The 20,083-nt window shown below is 39.8% G+C and overlaps 1 protein-coding gene and 1 long non-coding RNA gene across 25 annotated transcripts in view; both read right to left on the bottom strand.

Annotated features, from left to right (window-relative positions):
* Nucleotides 1-16,520, bottom strand: part of LOC129391544 (uncharacterized) — a 352,982-nt gene extending 336,462 nt beyond the window's left edge. Inside the window, exon 1 of the long non-coding RNA XR_008615858.1 lies at nt 16,441-16,520. This is a non-coding gene — a long non-coding RNA (uncharacterized lncRNA). The remainder of the gene's footprint in view (nt 1-16,440) is intronic.
* FHIT (fragile histidine triad diadenosine triphosphatase) overlaps nt 1-20,083 on the bottom strand; it is a 1,537,641-nt gene that overhangs the window by 826,566 nt on the left and 690,992 nt on the right. For all 24 annotated transcript variants that reach the window (XR_003676743.2, XM_028478555.1, XM_055080195.1 and 21 more), the window contains one exon: nt 16,582-16,702. Coding sequence is in view for 23 of the 24 variants with exons in the window: in XM_028478555.1 (XP_028334356.1) it covers nt 16,582-16,702 (121 nt within the window). In the remaining variant the exon portion in view is untranslated. The remainder of the gene's footprint in view (nt 1-16,581; nt 16,703-20,083) is intronic.

Below are 20,083 nucleotides of genomic sequence, written 5' to 3'. Positions count from 1 at the left end.
TTGTAGTTCTTCTTGCTTCTGCTGTCTGCTCTCTGGTGGATGAGGCTATATAAGGGGCTTGTGCTAGTTTCCTGATGGGAGCAACTGGTGGTGGGATTCCACCATTCTGTCTTCCAGGTCACTTATCCGTTCTTCTGCCTCAGTTATTCTGCTATTGATTCCTTCTAGTGTAGTTTTCATTTCAGTTATTGTATTGTTCATCTCTGTTTGTTTGTTCTTTAACTCGTCTACGTCTTTGTTAAACATTTCTCGCATCTTCTCGAGCTTTGCCTCCATTCTTTTTCCGAGGTCCTGGATCATCTTCGCTATCATTATTCTGAATTCTTTTTCTGGAAGGTTGCCTATCTCCACTTCCTTTAGTTGTTTTTCTGGGGTTTTATCTTGTTCCTTCATCTGGTACATAGCCCTCTGCCTTTTCATCTTGTCTATCTTTCTGTGAATGTGGTTTTTGTTCCACAGGCTGCAGGATTGTAGTTCTTCTTGCTTCTGCTGTCTGCTCTCTGGTGGATGAGGCTATATAAGGGGCTTGTGCTAGTTTCCTGATGGGAGCAACTGGTGGTGGGTAGAGCTGGCTGTTGCTCTGGTGGGCAGAGCTCAGTATAACTTTAATCCTCTTGACTGCTGATGGGTAGGACTGGGTTCCCTCCCTGTTGGTTGTCTGGTCTGAGGCCACCCAACACTGGAGCCTGAATGCTCTTTCGTGGGGCCAATGGCAGACTCTGGGAGGGCTCATGCCAAGGAGTACCTCCCAGAACTTCTGCCGCCATTGTCCCCATCCCCACGGCGAGCCACAGCCACCCATCACCTCTGCAGGAGACCCTCCAACACCAGCAGGTAGGTCTGGTTCAGTCTCCCCTGGGGTCACTGCTCCTTCCCCTGGGTTCCGATGCGCACACTGCTTTGTGTGTGCCCTCCAAGAGTGGAGTCTCTGTTTCCCCCAGTCCTGTCAGGGTCCTGCAATCAAATCCCGCTAGCCTTCAAAGTCTGATTCTCTAGGAATTCCTCCTCCCGTTGTCAGACCCCCAGGTTCGGAAGCCTGACGTGGGGCTCAGAACCTTCACTCCAGTGGGTGGACTTTTGTGGTATAAGTGTTCTCCAGTTTGTGTCACCCACCCAGCAGTTACGGGATTTGATTTTTTTGTGATTGCGCCCCTCCTACCGTCTCATTGTGGCTTCTACTTTGTCTTTGGATGTGGGGTATCTTTTCTGGTGAGTTCCACTGTCTTCTTGTCAATGATTGTTCAGCAGTTAGTTGTGATTCTGGTGTTCTCAGAAGAGGGAGTGAGAGCACGTCCTTTATTCCGCCATCTTGGTTTAGGCTCGAATATTTGTCAATTTGAACAGTGCATAACATTTTAGCATTTAACATTTTAAGTGATTCCAGTTTAAGAAATTTAACAGGAATGTTACCAAAGATCCTTCACTAAAATATTCATTACATGTAGGTTGAACAATAAATAATAAATTATAGTAGATCCATACGGTACACTAAAACTCCATCAATAAAAATCTCAGTGTTATTAAAACATCAGAAAATGTCAAAATAGGTTAAAAGGATCAAGTTATAAAATATTTCTCTTTCCTAGAGAGACATGAAAAAATAAAAAATATTAAAAAGAAATAAACTGAAATTTTAGCTGGGGTTATTTCTGAGTAATGAGATTATGGATAGTTTTTATTTTGTGTAATGGGAAGATATTCTTATAATTAGAAAAAATAAATGCAAGAGTTAAAAATCTGTTACACCTGATATAAACTAGATTGCTTTTACACGTACCTAATTTAAACAAAACATTTATTTAGTCAAGCAATTCATTATCTGGTTAAAGCATTTGGTATTCTTAATGCAATCTTTTAGTTACAGGTTAACTCATTTTCTCCATTACATTTCAGTAGTTTCAGGACTCTGAGTGCTAAGTACCTACTGTGTACTGATTATTATATCAGATTATTATATCAGGAGGCTGAGATGTGCAAAAACAGATGAAGAAAAAAAGAGTAGCTTCATTTGAAACAATAAAAAGAGAAGCCTACAGTCCAGAAAGTGAGTCAGTTCTGGCCCAAACCCTTCCAGCATGTGCAGGTCAAGCGCTGCAAAACAAAGGCCTATTGTTTATCAGCGAATTGTTAGCAATCTCATGACCTTGAGGATTACACAGAGATGCTTGACTTACCAAAAACAAAAAAAAAATTTCCATTAAAATTAGTTCAAAGAGAAGGACACAAAGGCGGTGTGAGAGGGTCATTTTTCAGTGCTATGTGTGGAGGAGAGAGATGAGTACAGTAACTCCCATTACAATTAACGAGTGGAGCATCTAGACTAATCTAAACCCCCTGAGGATTTAATTTAAAAATCAACCCTGGCAAAGCAACTCTCATCCATGAATGAACCCCACGCTTGTTCACTTACCTACTCTTTCCAGGCACTAAAGACAGTAGAAAAGAATAACATTTTTTTTTTAACCACACCTCACAGAAAAAAAAAAAAAAGCTCATAGAATGTCAAATTCCCATCATTTTGCAGGTTTATTTTAAATCCTGGGTATTATTTTAATGCCATTTTTAATTGAGTAGTTTAAAAGTGGTTGTGGGTTATTCCAGTTGCTATGTGATATTCACCAAGAAATCCAGAAATTTCCTTAATTTGATTTAAGCTTCAGTTTTATGAACTTAGGGCCACAATTAATGGCAACCCTTATCCAATACCAAGCCCTTGATCAGCCTCAAAGTATCAGGATAAAGGACAAAGAAAAAAGAATACTTATATGCCATGCTTCCGCAGCCAAATCCATTCATTCTTCTGACTTTCACATCATCTTGATTTAGTCCTCGAAATAGTCCAGGAGGCTAAGGTATCTTTATTTTCAGATGAGGAAACAAAACAACAAAAAAAGATGAAATCACTTGACTAGAGTCCCCCCAAATGGGACTAATATCCAGTTCTCCAACTCCCTGTCCCAAACTCACTGGTAGTTGCAACAGGTATAAATGGTTCTGCACCCAAAGAGGATAAACGAAACACTAGACCCACTAGCAGTCAAAGTCTTTCTCCTCCTTGCAAGTTCAACAATGGTGGTGACAGGACAGGGACAGAGCCTCACTCATCATCGTTTCCCTGTGGTTTGAGTTCTGTACTAGGTCAGGGAAGGCCTCTGTGAGGAGGTGACGACGCAGGAACTAGAACGGAGACAATGAGAACTGGGGAGGCATGCAAGGGTCAGAGGGTAGCACATTCATGGTGGAGACAAGCCTGGTGCAAAGGCCCAGTGGGGGGAGTAACTCGCTGAGGCGGGGGCCAGAAATCCAGGAGGCCAAAGTGAAGCCTCAAGATTTTACTCTAATTTAAAGCAACCACCACTAACAATTCTTAAAGCAAGGGAATAACGTGGTCTAATGTCTATATTAGGAAGACCATGCCAGCTGCTATGTTATGCTAGATTGAAGGGCGGGGGAAGGAAGTGGTTGGGAGGTGTTGTAAACAAGGAAGCAGAGAAATGATTGTGCCTGGTCCAGGCAAGATTTGGCAGGAGTGGTGGAGACGGTGAGCAGGAGACTCAGGACATATTTCCGAGGGAGAGCCTCTGTGTGTATTGTAAGGATGCTTTGAGGATGCTCTCAGTTACAAGTTCTGGCATCATCTCCATGAGGAAAGAGCCACAGAAACTATAACTGATCCCTGCTGTTGGTCATGTTTCTGCATTTCCTGAACAATCAGCCTATCTTTACCTCAAGGAGAGCATCTCTCTTTCCTTCTTTAGGGTGGTGCTAGAAATTTCAGGGCCAATTCTGTGACCCATCTCTAACAACTATATGGACATTTGGTATCTATTTCATGCACTACCTTCACTTTAGCTCCATCTTACTTACTTTGGTTTGCTCTTATTTTTAAAGCACTTAATCTTACTATACTTTATTAGTCAACTTAAGTCATTTTCTAAACATTCCAGGAAACAAACAAGTAAACAAACCGCCTTGGTGATGCCTTAGTTATTGTATAAATAACTATAAACCTAAAGAAGGTTTTATCAAAGGAATTCATCAGGAAGAGAGATTTATAAATGAGTATACATGTAAGAGAACCTGTATGTGTAAGAAGCCAAGAAGATGGGGCCATAAAAATTGATTGAAGGACCGAAGAAACTGCATACACACCTGCTCCATTCTCCCTGAGGAAGGCAAGATGTTGACAAATAAAATCTTGGGAAGTCAAAGTTCATCAGCTGATGAGTTACCAAACCCTGTGTTAATTTCTAACATTTAGGCGTATATTAAATATCACCTCAGGCAGAGGGCTGAGCCAAGAAAAGGCTGATTTCACTGCCCTGGCTGGAATCTACATGAAAATCTACAAAAACTGTGCTGGGGTAGGCAGATAGAAGGTATATTTTTCATGTTGAAACCAACTGTTAGTTCTCTCTTTCAGAGCCGTCCACTTTGGAACAATAAATATTAACTATGGATCCAAGTGAGAGTGTGTGCATGTGTGTAAAAATCCAGCCTGACACTCTTAAGAACTGCGATGATTGCCAGGTGTAAGAATTTATTAAATCATTCTGCTGCTAAGTAAGAACCTTGTCTTTTTTTTAAGTTTTAAAGCTAAAAAGTCCAGATAGTCAACCACAGTTACTCATTGAACAAATATTTACTGATTGCCTGTCATGTGCCAGGCACGTGGGGATGCAGTCGTGAACAAACCAGACAGCAATTCCTGCCCTCATAGAACTCACATTCCAGTCAGCCTGAGACACAAAACATAAGTTACACACTAAGTGAGACTATTAATGCCACAAAGAAAAAGAAATGGAATGGGGTACTGAAATCTTAAATAAAGGGGAAGACCATCCTGAGATGATGGTTGCATACAATTAGAATAGAGGTCTGAAGGAGATCAGAGGGCATGGCATACATGCATCAGGGGAATAGCATTCCAAGGACACAGAAGAGCTGGTTCATGGGCCATGAGGCAGGAGTGTGCTTAGAATGTTCAAAGAACAACAAGGACATGGCTGTGGTAGGCACGGAGGGAGTGTCCTGTGGCTGCCGTAACAAATTACCACAAACTGGGGGCTGAAAACAACAGAAATTGATTCTCTCTGAGTTTCAGAAGTCAGAAGTCTGAAATCTAAGTGTCAGAAGGGCTACACTCCTTTTGGAGGCTCTTGGAGAGAAAGAATCTGGTCTTTGCCTCTTCCAGCTTCTGGTGGCTGTCAGCACCCCTTGACTTGTGGCCACATCACTCTTGTCTCTGACCCCCCTGGTCACATTGCCTCCTCCTCACTCTTACACGGACACTTGCCATGGGATTTAGAGTCCACCCAGCTAATCCTGAGTGAGCTTCTCATCTCAAAATCCTCAACTTACTTACATCTGCAAAGACCCTTCTCCATGTAACGTAACATTCACAGGTTCCAGGTATTACATGGACATATCTTTTAGGAAATCGCCATTCAACCTACTGCAGTGATGACAGTAGATGCAAACAGCAGTGACAACTTGTGGTGGCGGGGCAGGGGCGTATGCAGTTCATGTAGGAACGTTATAGATAATTATGATAACTTTGGCTTGAGTTTGAAGAAAATAGGAAGTCATTATGGGATATAAGCAGAGAAGTGACACGGATTCAACATGTTTAATAGGATCGATCATTCTGGCCACTGTACTGCAAAAAAGTCCAACAGAATTCAACCCTTAGATTGGTCCTTCTTCAGCTCAAGACTGTGCCAAATTTAGATTAGAATTGGAAAAGGTGAGAAGAACCTGGCATATAATAGGCCTTCAGAAAATATCCATTAAAAAATGAATGTTCCTTTACCTAATCACCTTGTTTTGAAACAAAATTAAATTTATCCCCCAAAAACATATGAACCATCTACTATATTCAAGGTTCCATTGCTAAGAATGAAAGCAATGAACAAATCACATACTGCTATCTAACATGGCATTGAGTGACAAACCACATTTTTCTTGAGGATTTATGTCATCAATCGGCTTGTATAAAGAGTAATTGGAGAAACTCAGCTCAGTGGGGGCAAAGACATGCCCCAGTTGTGTTCTTTGCTATCGCTCTCCCAGTCATACTAAGTTGAGTCCCTTCCCAGGCCCTTTAACAACATCTTGGGCAGAATCTATAACTTTGCAAGTCACTTTTCATAATTAAAAGCATCTCTAGTTTAACAATTCAATCTCAGATTAAAATTTCAAGTCCTGTCTAACACAGATTTGAGATGCAACCTCGACCACTTAGAGCTCTCTACCAACTTCTTCCCTCGCTCCTGAGACTGAGCTACTCTGGTATTAGAGGCACACTTGCCTGTCAGCAGGTGAAAGGCAGTTTTCCCTGGTCCATTTCCAGTTCCATCTGCTGAGAGCTTCTGGAAATATGGTGGTCTCTGCATGGTTCGGAATTGATAGACTTGAAGGTATTCAAGTTTCATCTTCACTCTATCTGCTTCTCAAAACCCATTCACAAAAGGATGGTCATGTCTCCCTTTGTAACTCTGCCAGTGGTTTATAATCCAATCCCCTTTCTGGATAGGCCATGCCTCAGTTGGAACAATATCTACCTGACCAGCCTCGTGGCACCTACCCACTGATATTCACGTTTTTTGTTTTGTTTTTTTTAAACAAGAACCAGGGGAGGTACCTGTGTTTCCTCCAAGGGCTGTGGAAAATTGGGATGGGGTAGAAAAGTTGCTCCCATCTTCTTTTCAGGAACATTACTGCTCAGTCTCTTCTTGCCCTGCAAAAAGCCTCTCCCTATCCACTTACCCACTACTCAGAAATAGGCAGATGAGAGGCAAGCACTGCTCTGTACTCCTGTGCAATCTCACACTCCGTACGGCAAATGGGAAGCGCTGCACAGCACCGCCACCTGAGAGCAGTGCCTACACGGCCTGCAGGCTCTGCAGCTCAGCCAACATCAAGCCAGGGAACAGGATGCCAGCACCTTTTCATGCAATCATCCCGCTTGGGGCTTTGAGCTACCTTCTGCACATGACTCTCCGGGCCAGTAGAGGGTGCCAGAAAGAGGTAAGAGAATACACTCTTGGCATTCCTCTATCCACTATACTTCCCCTGACCAGTTCTCCCCTTAGAGAGTTTGGGAACATGGGGATGTGATTCAACATGGTGGGTCTGGTTCTGGTGCTGCCACTTAGTAATGGGAGTGTGGCTCTCTCTCACATATGCATATCTCACCAGAAAGGATGTCAACCTTTCTGTTTAGGCCCTAGTTGCTCATATTCAAGGACAATATGACAAGTCCCACTCTGTGTCTCTTCCGGCCCTGCATCTCAATTACATTATTGCAGATATAGCTCCATGATGAAAAAGCTTCTAGGAGTCATTTGGTCCCTAAACAGAATAGAAGATACTAACTAGTACTCTACATATCTACATTAGAAACTAAAGATTTTAATGTGATTTCTGTTGATTTATTTTATCTTGACACATCTTTTTTTTTTTTTTTTTTTTTTTGCGTTATGCGGGCCTCTCACCGTTGTGGCCTCTCCCGTTGCGGAGCACAGGCTCCAGACGCGCAGGCTCCACGGCATGTGGGATGCTCCTGGACCGGGGCACGAAACCGTGTCCCCTGCATCGGCAGGCGGGCCCTCAACCACTGCGCCACCAGGGAAGCCCCGACACACCTTATTTAACAAATTTTAAAGCAATCATCTTTGGTGAATGGAAAGGGATCGTGGTTTACTGTTGAAGCATTAGCACTCAACAGATAATTCTTAGTTCCAACAAATCTTGAACTGGAAATAAATCTTGAAGATGAAAAGATTTCTTGAGAACTACAGTCATTTCAAAGCCTACTAGAAAAGAGAAAAATTAGAGAGCCAGATGAATTTCCCTCCTCCTGGACTCATTTTACCTGGGAGCAAATTATGCTGCTCGCCAAGGTAAGTGTCTGGCGCCACACTCACAGCACAGCAGAGTCAGGCTTAAGCCTCATAGACTTTCAGAGGTCATCAAGGTTAGTCCCAGTCCTAAATGAAAATGATGATTACAGCCAAACAACAAAGCCACCAAATTATCAGTGAAAATTATAAATGACAGAGTATAGATTGACAGCAATATAGCACTGGAAAGTAGGAATAATGGGGACATTGAAGACTCCAGGGAAAATAACTCCTACCCGATGACACAGAAAGGTTTGCTGCACATGGGACAGTAACCAGGAGTGGCAGAAAGATCAATAGAAGGAGGATCAAGAGTTTGGGGCGAAGTCTTGACTCCCATGAAGTAGGGCCAGCATTGGCCTGACACTCAGCTTTCCCATTCCAAGTGCCCACAGAGAGGACAGGACAAAATAGTGACCCCAACCATGACTGCCCGTCATAAAATATTATTTTAATTTATTTCAATTAATTTGTTTCTATGATATTACTTTCAGTAAAAGATATAAGCAAGTTGAATGTGTATATATACACACTCTTCACCCCCAATGCACTCACACACGGGAAACAGACCGAGAAAACACTGGCCTCAGTCTCCTCTTGCTGCAGTTAAAGCTTTCCCCTTAACTGGTGTTAGGCAGTTACCATTTCACTGCGAGGAAGCTGGCCATTTAAAACAAAGAATTTTGCTGTTTTTACTTCCCTGGTGACTCTTCTATTCTGCCAGACTCTATGGTGTGGAAGAACGAATACCAGGCTTGAGCCCTAGGACATAGTGGCAGCTTCCTCCTATCAGTGTCCGTCTCTAAAACCAGGGCTGGCCATTCCTGTTTTTAAAATATTGCAGTAGTTCTGTCCTTGCTGCCTCCTGAGGGCCGCTCACACCTCTCTGTCTCCTCCCCTGGGTCTCTCCAGATCTCCCCACAATGAAGAAATTAAGAGGATGATTTCTGGCAGAGCAGAGAACTTCCAGGAGCTACACTCACATTGGTCAGCACCACGTGTCATACTAATTGTTGCATATAAAAATAACTCCTCTACCTAAGACATATCCAGCCTATCCTGATTCCCAACTGTGCGTCCATCTAAGCCAAACCAAGACTCTTGAGGCATATTTGAAGCCTAGAACAGAAATCTCAGGGAAATAATTTAGATTGCAGAACTAGTTCAGATATCTAGTATTGTAGAGAGTTCTTAGGATAAGGCCAATTTGTGCCCAAGAGCTATTTGCAAATTTATAGTTATTTTTTCAGTCAGTTAGTTTGAGAAAGGAAATGGGAGCTAAGTACATAAATTAGATCATTAATTTGCAATAAATATAAATTCTGCTAATTCTAAGAATTGAACATAAATTATGTATATATAATATAAGAAATACACGTAAGGCTCCATTAGCAAAAGAAAGGCATCTTGACTTATTGTGTTGTAGAAAACCCATGTATATTCATTCAATAGATTTTAACAGTTTTGATATGTGCATGAAAATATAGGATAAACATGAACTGCCTACTGATGTTCTAACAAATCTATATTCATTCCAAATGGAAATTAGGATATACTTTGCATTATTTGAGTTAATTACATGACATTTCTTATGAATAATGATGTGTTATTCCATTCATTACTTCTAATTATGTTCCGTTACAAGTGCAAGGCTGGCAACACCACAACCAGCCTTTTCCTATTGCTCACAATCTGATGGCTTGCATGGAAAGCAGGTCAAAAATATGCCCAGAATATAATGAAAAGAGTTCAGATATTGTTAACCATGACAGTTTAAAATTACCTGAGGAAAGTTTCGCATAGAAATAAATAGAAATGGGGAATGGCTTTCCATGTTACAGGATATTCATTTTTGCAATTAATATGAGAATTATTCAAAGTGTTATTTTAATACATATAATTATCATCCTACCATTTGCTAGAGCTGGAGAGACAGCATCCCAAATGTGGTCCTTCACGCCCCCCCCACCCCCAACTCGCACACACACTAGCAGAATTATATTCTGTAAGAGATAGGCAGATGGTAAAGATATCTTTTTCTGGTTGTAAAAGTGATTCTGTAGGCTTTGTGCAATTCTAAGAGAATACAGGAAACCTCCTAAAAGCTCTCATTAAAAAGCCAGCTGGACTTTCCTCCTCAAATGCATAATCATGGTCAGGCCAGCTCATCTCACCCCACTCACAGCAGGGCCTGAAGCTAGAAGGTAAATCCTATAATGGAGAAGCAGTCAAGGTCAAAGGAAAACAGTCACAACTAAGTAATTAAGCACAGGGGCCAAGTGGACCACAAGACCACCACTAGCCAGTATCCTCACCAACCAATAGGCTACAAGGAAACAGGGAGAGACGGTGGACAACAGGAAGGGGCCTGGCTGAGGTCTAGAGACCAATATGCACATGCCTCAGGCACACTGTTTCATGGGTGAGTCACCTTTATTTGAAGGGGCCAGGGCAAAACGCATAAAATCCATACATTTTTCTCCATCCAATTTCAAATGTTCCTTGCACACACACAAAGCATCTATTAATCCCTTCGTGTCACGTGCCAACAATCCATCAGTCTGTCTATAATAAAAATAAAGACGCCAGTCTCAGCTCCAAGAATGAAAAATAAACTTGGGAGAGGAAGAGCCTTGGCAAGAGGGCTCCTCTTTCTCCTCTGTTACCCATGACAGTTACTGCCCACTGACCCTGCATGCAGCCTCAGAATCCTACTCAACACTGTGAGCTCACTACCAACTGAAGAGATGGCATTTGAGATAAAACAGATTTGCTCTCTGTGCAGTAATTCCTCAGATGACAAGTCGAGATAGATGACAGTCACACAAGGTTTGCCTTGCAGTGGGGGTTGGCAGTATCCTCTGTGGCAGGTTCTGGACACTGAAAAAAGACATCAGTCAATTTAGTGAATGATGAAAGCATCCAAGAGCTTCCTGTGTTCTTCCTGACCAATGCCATCAAAAACTGGTTCTAGCTGGAAGCAATGTACTCTAATAACCCAAAGGTAGGGGCACATTTATATGGAAACCTTTCCCATAGAAACAGCATAAGAACACTCTGAACAATCACTGCTACATGCAGATCTTTGGAACACAATAATCTGCCATATAAAATCAAGAAAAATATGACCACAAGAAAACCAACTTTCCCCATTAGAGCTCAGGACAAAGGACGCACGATCGGCTTTGAATATCTCTCCAAGAGTATTTTAAGCTAGCTAATATACAATAGGCTTACACAGGGTGAAAAAAAAAAAAGGCATATGCTTAGGGACATTTTAAGAGCAAAAAATCTATCTTTAGTAATAAAGATATTAAAATAGTGCTTGCAGTCACTTTATTTGTACAGGGAGGTTTAAAAAGAAGCTCTTTAGAGAAATGAAAGATCATCAGATCGCTAATAACTGCAGTTTCCTGAACAATTAAAGAAATTCACAAAATTACAACCTACTCAGGAAATGACAAATATTTCTGATTTTTACGGAAGGACTAAAAGGGCACTTTTATCTATAGCATCTATTCCATAAGAAGCACTGTTATGTAATGAAGCTATTTTTATTATCTGTTCCTTTATTTCAAGAGTATTCAATATGGCAATGGTCTGAAAACAGAGAAAATTTAACACTACTTGGGAAGGTAAAATTTTGTGTTAAAAGGCATTTGCCAGATTTTTCTTTTCTATCTATTGAAGTTGGACCTTAGAACACAATTTCCCTTGTACCAAACTTTTGTTTCTAATATGTCAGCAGAAATGTCCGTTAAGTTACGTAGTCTAATTCTTCACAAATACACTTTGTAAGGCTGTCCTCAGTGCATTATCCTAACGTGGCTTGGCCCTGATAACATTCTGTGTGCGATGCTCCCGCTTGGAAAAATCTGCTCTTTTTAACAACTGATTCAATAAACAGTTGACAAATGATCTGTATAATATAGTATGGCCAGCAAGCAAGGTTTGTCTCTGTCATTACACAACACATTCGACCCATCTGCAAACGTGGCCGTGTTCCCCTTACATTAGAGTTCCGTAGGCCATTCTGAATAGCAATCCGAAGATCAATACACTGTCTGCTGAAAACAACAGGACATAACAAATGAATAATTTTATTTACAATAAAAGCTCCAGTCCCCAAATGGATTCCACTAATGTTCAAATTCATTTTTCATGCTGAACTCAAGATGAGAGGTAGACACAGCCCAGTGCAAGGGGAGGGGAGTAAAGTATTAACTATATTGGCTCAAATTTTTTCAAGCCACGAACAATAGCTGGGCTGCACCAAGGTACATGAATAAAACGTTCGCCGCCGAATTCTGAAGATGCGATCCCCAAAATGCTTCTGTTCTCTCACCAAGACTCGCTGAAAAGCATTTTCCAGTAACAAGAAATTAATGGATTAAAGATATTCTGACATATGCTTCCACAGTGTTGCACCACAGAAGCCAAAGCCTATTCAATAGGCTTTAAACACTGTTTGCAATGAGCAGGAGTGTTTGCTTTAGGTGGGAACAAGGAGGGATTGTGGCTCTTTTGAGAATGAAGCAAACAGTCTTGCTTCAAAAGCATATCTGCAGTCCCTGATCTGACAGGTTTTTTTTCCTCCTCAGAAAGGTATAAAAAAGTCAGTGAGCAAAGTCAAAAGAAAAAAAGGGTTGAAGAGGGGGGAGCAAAATGTTAGAACACAAGTTCAAAGATGACATTTACGAGTCTCTCTTGAATGGCACACTCCCCAAAGGCCACCTGAATACTCTTGTTAAAAAGAGATCATCAAAAATACAAAATAGAATTTCCCGGTTCACATAAGATAGCAATACACTGCCCTTAAAATCCAGACTTGTCCACTGGCCAATTAACACGCAAAAAAAGAAAAAAAAGTGGAAAAGAATCTTTTCCCATCTGCCATCGATTCATTCACTGCATTTAGACTTAACTCGGCACACTCAGAAAAGTAAACAGGATTGTAACTGCCAGAGCATGTAGGGAAAGTTGGGAAAATACAGCTTGAATGAGATACTAAAAAATCTGGAATAAAATGGCGACAAGACATGGCTTTGTGCATGGCAAGACTGAAAAAGCAGGATTTCAGTCTTAACTGAAACTATCCACATGCTCCTGATGTTTACAGATTCACTTTAAATTCAGCCAACATAATACTTTCGGGTACTAAGAAAACGAGAACGTGCAAAGAGTAAGTTTTGCCCCCACCCCTTCTCAGGAACTAATGATTCAGTGCAGAGACAGACAGGAATGAGCACAGTTGTGGTCTCATGCAGACTGGGATCAGTGTTTGGCATGATGCCTGGAACAGAGGAGCTCAGTAATAAACTGTTGAATGAATCAACATGACAATAAGGAACCAAGTGTCACACAAAGGATGGAACTTTTTTTTCCTAAGAGGGCAGGACAGGTATCAATGCACTTTAGCTGAAATGAAAAGGATGGGAAGGATCTCAAGGTGAAGAGAGAGGCAGGGTAAAGGATAGGGAAAAAAACAGGTATAGGGAAATACAACACTTGTTTAAGGAAATATTTGGAAAGCGGGGAGGTTGAGTCAAGATAATGAAAATCTTTTAAAAGGATACTAAGGAATTTGGACTTTATCCTCAAATAAAAGGAGATTCATTATATTCATCAGTGGTTTGTTTGCAAAAGAACAGGAGAGTGGTAGCATCAGAGCTGTGGTTTAGAGTGAGGTGTAGGCTGGGCTGGGGAAGTCCAGGGGTAGAGATGGTACAAGAAGCTAGATGACCTAGAAGACCCACAGCAAGGGGCTTACCTAGGGCAGGTAGGGTAGAGCACTCAGGGATTAAAGCCCACTGCAGCCATCTCCCCATTTATTTTATGAAACATTAGTGGGCAGAGCCATCCACAGCTTCAATTCCCAAATCTCGGGACAAAAGAATATGGCTTTATGCAAGCGAATGAGTAACTTATTAAGATTCTTCTCACAGGTGTCACCTAACAGAGTACCAAGGTAAAGTGAAATATAAAGTTTCAGAATCATCATATAAAAAGGATTGCCTGAATCCATTATCCACTGGCCCTGAAACCACTTTTTTTTTAAATTTTATTTTATTTTTTATACAGCAGGTTCTTATTAGTTATCTATTTTATACATATTAGTGTATATATGTCAATCCCACTCTCCCAGTTCATCCCACGACCCCTCCCCCTGCCTTCCCCCCTTGGTGTCCATACGTTTGTTCTCTACATCTGTGTCTCTATTTCTGCCTTAGTAAACCGGTTCATCTGTACTGTTTTTCTAGATTCCACATAAATGCATTAATATATGATATTTGTTTTTCTCTTTCTGACTTACTTCACTCTGTATGACAGTCTCTAGGTCCATCCACATCTCTACAAATGACCCAGTTTCATTCCTTTTTATGGCTTATATTCCATTGTATATAGGTACCACATCTTCTTTATCCATTCATCTGTTGATGGGCCTTTAGGTTGCTTCCATGACTTGGCTATCATAAATAGTGCTGCAATGAATATTTGGGTGCATGTGTCTTTTTCAGTTATGGTTTTCTCTGGGTATATGCCCAGGAGTGAGATTGCTGGGTCATGCCCTGAAACCACTTTAAACACTGTAGATATAAAACAGCTTTACAGAGTATACCGATTACAAAAAAGTTCCAGTTCTCACTGTTCTCATCCCCAGAAAGGGCCGAGTCCTTCTTGCTACCTTCCGAACACATTGAGGTTTGTTAATTTTAATAGCATGTTCCCCTTGTCCTTGGCATTTACTCAAAGAGATGGTGACTGACCAGGACTCATTTCCAAAATGACAATCCCAGTGCCGTCTGAAACAAAACTAGTCATCATTCACTAACTGTTCACTATTCACTATGAACATTTTCCTTGAAGCAGACACCTCAACTTTACTTGAGTTCAAACACATATATGATCCACGTCTTATGCATCACACTTTCAGAGTTGGTTAAAAAGACCGTGAAAAATCAAGTTTCTTACTATCAAGAAACAAGTTAAAAAATCACAAAGCAACGTTCATTCCATTATTAACCATTTTTTTTAAAGTGCAACTCTGCAACTTCATATTCTTTCAGTCCAAGGCATTAAGATTTGTTCATCTCAGTTCACATTTTCATCCCAAGTTCCCTCAAATCTCTGACAAAAGTCAATTAAAAATGGCACCCAACGAGAGAGGGCATTTAAACAATATTCTTTCGACACTGGAATTCTCAGACCTTTTGCTTAAAAAAATATTCCTCAAAGGAAAAAGGCAACCACAAACTTGCAACAATATCAAATGAGAAAATAAAATTCTTCTGTTATTTCAAGAACTTCAAAGTCTTTTAGAAAAACTCAATATAAAATTGGTATACAACTTAAAAATTGTTGTTTTTTATCCTTTCTAAATCATTCTAGTTTTTTTTACTTCAATAAACAGAAGAATGTAATTTTCTAATCTTGTATACTTATAATTTTAAATATTTTTATAAACTTAAAAGAAGAGTTAAGCATTATCAAGAAAAATGTATATATTATTTACTAGTTTATTGCTATCATCATTAGTTTTGTAGATTTACAAAATTTAGGTTAAAATTTCCATTCAAGGAATTTGGGAGTCTACCACAGAAATCACAATTATCTTTTGGTGCATGTTTTGTTAGTTGTATTTTTTTCAGTGTACAATAGTTACATGGCCAAGAAAGAAGATTATTCATAAAGTTTTCAAGCATTTTGAAAAATCCCATTGGAAAAAATATAACTTACACTGGAAAAAATTTTGACACATTTGTAGATTCAGAATAACTGAGAAATCTATTTCAAAGTAGAATCATGCCTCAATGTGGACATGATCATTATCTTCGAATATAAAATTTTATACTTTGTTGCCCTCTGCATAGTAAATTAAATTAGGGGGGAAAGAGAAAAAAAAAATTCTGAGGAGTCAATACAAATGTCATATGCATACAGTCACGAGGGATAATTTCAATAACATAAAAATAACTCTCCAGAGCATTTCACCAAATCCTGTTTCTCCCACTGCAAAGAATGAAGCTTCTACTGAAATTGATGGTCAAATGGAAATAAAATACTCTACCACCAATGGCACTGGACAATGATCTAGAAGCCGGGATGTTTTCCAAGAGAAAATGTCATCTCAGACCCTAACATGAAAAAAATATTTTGTAAGTATATTTATGTGTTTGAATTTAATTAAAATTCATAGCTTGAATGATCTCCAAGAGGTAAACAAACCAAGTCAATTTCAAATCTTCATATAATTTTCACATAACCTTACTTCCACATCACAAGAGGGCCACCCAGTCTCTATCTTGCTATTAAAATTCACAATTGATAACTGAAAACAAAGTTCTCAGGATATTCATTGGATCCATTTTAGAAGTACCTATTTATTTACACAGCTACGATAGTGAAAAGGTCAAGCAAAAAATCACCTCCAAAGCCACGGTTGCTAAGCAACTCTTTTCAGAAGTTCTGCAACAGTGATCAAGCATATTACTGGTGCCACCAACTGGATTCAGAATAAATGTGAATAACATCTTACCTGGTTTCTCCAAAGGGGGACGGAGGAGGATCCTTGCTTAGCTTTTCGGACAGATCCTCGAGGCCAATCCTGTATTTATTTTGGTCTGTTAGAATCAGAGCCTTTCTAATTTTTCTCTCTTTAAAAAAAAAAAAAGGATACGTCCAGGTACCACAGGTTTCCTGTTCACCAGGGCGAAGGACAGTTCTGTTTTGAGAAACACCACAGAGGGCTTGATGAGATGTTGGCCAAATCTGAATGACATTTCCTCACGGTTTGAATTCTGGAAGAGAAGATGATGTAGAAAATGGACATTTACAAAATTCAGTTGAGAAACTCAGATTATATACCACTTTAAAGAAAACAAAGTCAATTACTACAGATTCTTAGTTGCAAAGAAGACATCATTGAAGCTGTTCCCCATTTAATGTCCACTAAGATGTATTCTGGGTAAGTCCTCCTAAAATATTCCACTCTCTCTATGCTGGTTGGATTTACAGTTTTCAAGCAAAAGCTTGTATGTGTCTTCTTAAACCCCTCTGCACTTCAGGGAGCCACCTTAACCCAAATCCACTAGGTCAATCTGTCAGGTATTATTTTTAACCATCTGTTTCATCATCCTCGCTAAGCTGAAAATTTTCATGGTTAAGCATTGATTATAAACCTTCTCATTCTTAAAGAGGTACCTGTGGGAACTCCCTTTTCTCAAATGGTTTTATCTTTGTTTATATAAAAGCAATTTAGAAAAAGTATAAACACTGTTTGACCTTGTGTACAATTACAAAAGCATGTGGGTACTCCCAGAGAACAATAGTAAAATTTCAAAAATTAAAGCGAAAAAAACTGAGGAAAAAGAAGGGACAAAATAGAGTTCAAGATGAAAACAATTCCTGGTTGATGCAGACGTATTACGCAGCAAGGTATGTGAAATGTTGCATATCCTCTTTTCTGGAGAAAGCCATGGGTTGGGGTAGTGGGGAGAAGACAGGGGAAAGCAAGGTTTGACACTTGGCATCTAGGGTACCAAGGAATGATTTTCCATCAGTCGATGCCTATACATGACAAAGTTACTTTCTGAATGACTAAAACGCACCTTTCTCGGGAAATCACTTCATTTTTCTAATTCAGGAACCACCCTACTACAAAACTGATGAAACCTGAACCCCTTATGGGAAAATAGAAATCAGACTACAAAAAGGATGACATCAGAAAATGGAGGACCATTTTATAAAGCATACCAATAAATGTGCAATTGTTTAATGATGCTAATATTCTCAATGACCCAAAAGATACAGAGGGCTATGCAAAATTCATCTACTTTAGAAGCACTCAAATAGCCAGAACTTAACACATTTCAGGTACAAAGGAAGAGTATGGAAGTTTTGCCTCACTGACACAAACACTGGTTTCTAGAACAATTACAACCATCTCACAAAAATGAAAGGTCAGTAAGGACGTTGAAAATCATCTAACCCAGTGGTTTTCAAGGTGTGTTCCCTGGAGCAGTAGCATCAACATCACCTGGGGAAATCAGAAAGGCAAGTTCTTGAGTCCTACTCCAAACCTATCAAACCAGAAACTCTGGGACAAGGGCTCAGAAATCTATGCTTTAATCAGCCTGGATGATTCACAGCCGCTGATCAAACCCAACTATTCTCCCAATCCTTTCCTGCAGAATCTTTGCCTGGTAGCTTGTTAGCCCATGCTTGAATATACTCAGTGACAGGACGTTCACTATCCATTCCTTCCAAGATCATCAGCTCCAGCAATTGTATGGTTGCCCTTCATACTAAGTCCATCTTTTTGTGATGGATTTATGCCTTGAGGGTCATATGAAACAAGTATCATGCAAGTGAAAGTGTTTTAGATATCTGAGGTTAACCTTTATTTATTCCCCCCCAGTTTTTCTAGAATAAACATGCAATTCATTTCAATCATCCTACAAACAGCACTGATTCAAGTGCCCTAAAGCTATCTGTGTGGTTTTTTGCTGTTGTTGTTGTTTTGCCTGCCCAGCATCCATTTTCTGTAGTTTTGGCCATACCACCTTAATTTTTCTTTGGGTAATACCCCACCATATTCCATATGTTGGGCTACTCCTACTGCCTGGTTCTAGGGATGGGAAAGTGACCCAGGCATTATTAGTCTTTTGTCACATGAGTGATTCAGGAGTGGACACAGGACAAAAAAACGAGCCATTCAAAGGAAGGATATCCATGAAAGGATTACTGCTGATACTACGGGGAAAGGGCTTTCTTTCTTCTAAGATGCCAAACTGGTAGGACATGAACCTGGAAGAGCTAGAGGATACACCAACAAGAGTCTGCCTGATATTAGAGCCAACATGGAGGCCAGGAAAGCCAAGATACAGAGAGACCCATACCTGACGACATTGTTTGTGCACCTGGATCTAACAGTGCTGAAGGATTATATGTCCCTGGAGTTTGTTTCCTCTAACGGATAGTTGTACAGAGTTGACTTAAGCATAGGCTCTAGCTGATGAGCTACTATTACGAGTCCATGAAAGACTCTCTTCTAGTTTTCATTTTTCTTATCATCATTTTAATTTCTTCCTCTATACCCAAACTCATTCCTTCCTCTCCCACACCAGGGCTTCATTTTTTAAAATATAATTAATGTTGTATTTATAAGCTTCACGGCAGTTTTATAAATTTTTACACATCAAACATATACAGGGCTCTTGTACATACTTTTAAATTTGTACAGAAGTCGTATCGTGCTTTAAAACTCATTCTGCCTTTTCCTCTCAACACTGTTTTACAGACTCAATCATGTTGTAATAAATAGATGTAATTTACTCTTTCTCACTGCTTATTCTCTCACTGCATTCCACTGTCATTTTTCTGGTCCATTCTTCTAGTGCTGAAGAACTAGCTTTCTCCAGGCTTTCACCACAAATAACACTAATGACCATACTTACATGTATTTCCCTGGGTATCTAAGCTAGAGTCCCATTATTGGGTTTTAGCTTCGGTATTGATACATACTTAGATTTTTAAAAATATGCACCATTTTGCAATCCTTGAAGCAATATAAGCAGATTTCTATTTTCCCACATCTTTGCCAACACTTGGCAGTATCTGGTTTCCAAGGTTTTATTGATATGATAGGCAAAAGGCATCTTTTATTTTTAATTAGCTTGTCTCCAAGGTGATATGTGTATGTGCACATTTCTCTTCGTATGAATCACCAATTCGTACTTTGCCCTCTTTTGTATTGGTTTTTTCCCTCCTATTTTCGGATTTTTCTGGAGTCCCTTATATATTTAAATACTGATCTTGGTCTATTAAACATGACAGTTGTATTTTCATCATCTGTTAGTTTTTCTATCATAGACGCCATTGGACAAAAAGCATTCATCTTGATGTATTCAATTTTTTTTATGGTTTGTTCTCTGAATACTGTGAAACAAACACTTCTCTACCATAAGGTTACAAAAATGTATTTTAAATTTTCATCTATCAGCTTTATAAATATTTTCACTCTTAACAGTTAGGTATTTAATCTACTTGGAGCTTTGTTTATGGTATGAAGTACAGAAATGGTTTCATTTTTCTTCTTTTGTGAGCCAAATTTCCTAGCACCAATTGCTGGGAATGATAACACTGAGTTCCCATATGTACACAGGGGTGAGTCTGGACTT

Source organism: Physeter macrocephalus, chromosome 18 (genome assembly GCF_002837175.3).
Source record: "Physeter macrocephalus isolate SW-GA chromosome 18, ASM283717v5, whole genome shotgun sequence".
In the NCBI taxonomy this organism is placed as follows: Eukaryota; Metazoa; Chordata; class Mammalia; order Artiodactyla; family Physeteridae; genus Physeter; species Physeter macrocephalus.
Note: the sequence above shows the minus strand (reverse complement) of the source record. Positions and strands in the feature narration are given on the sequence as shown.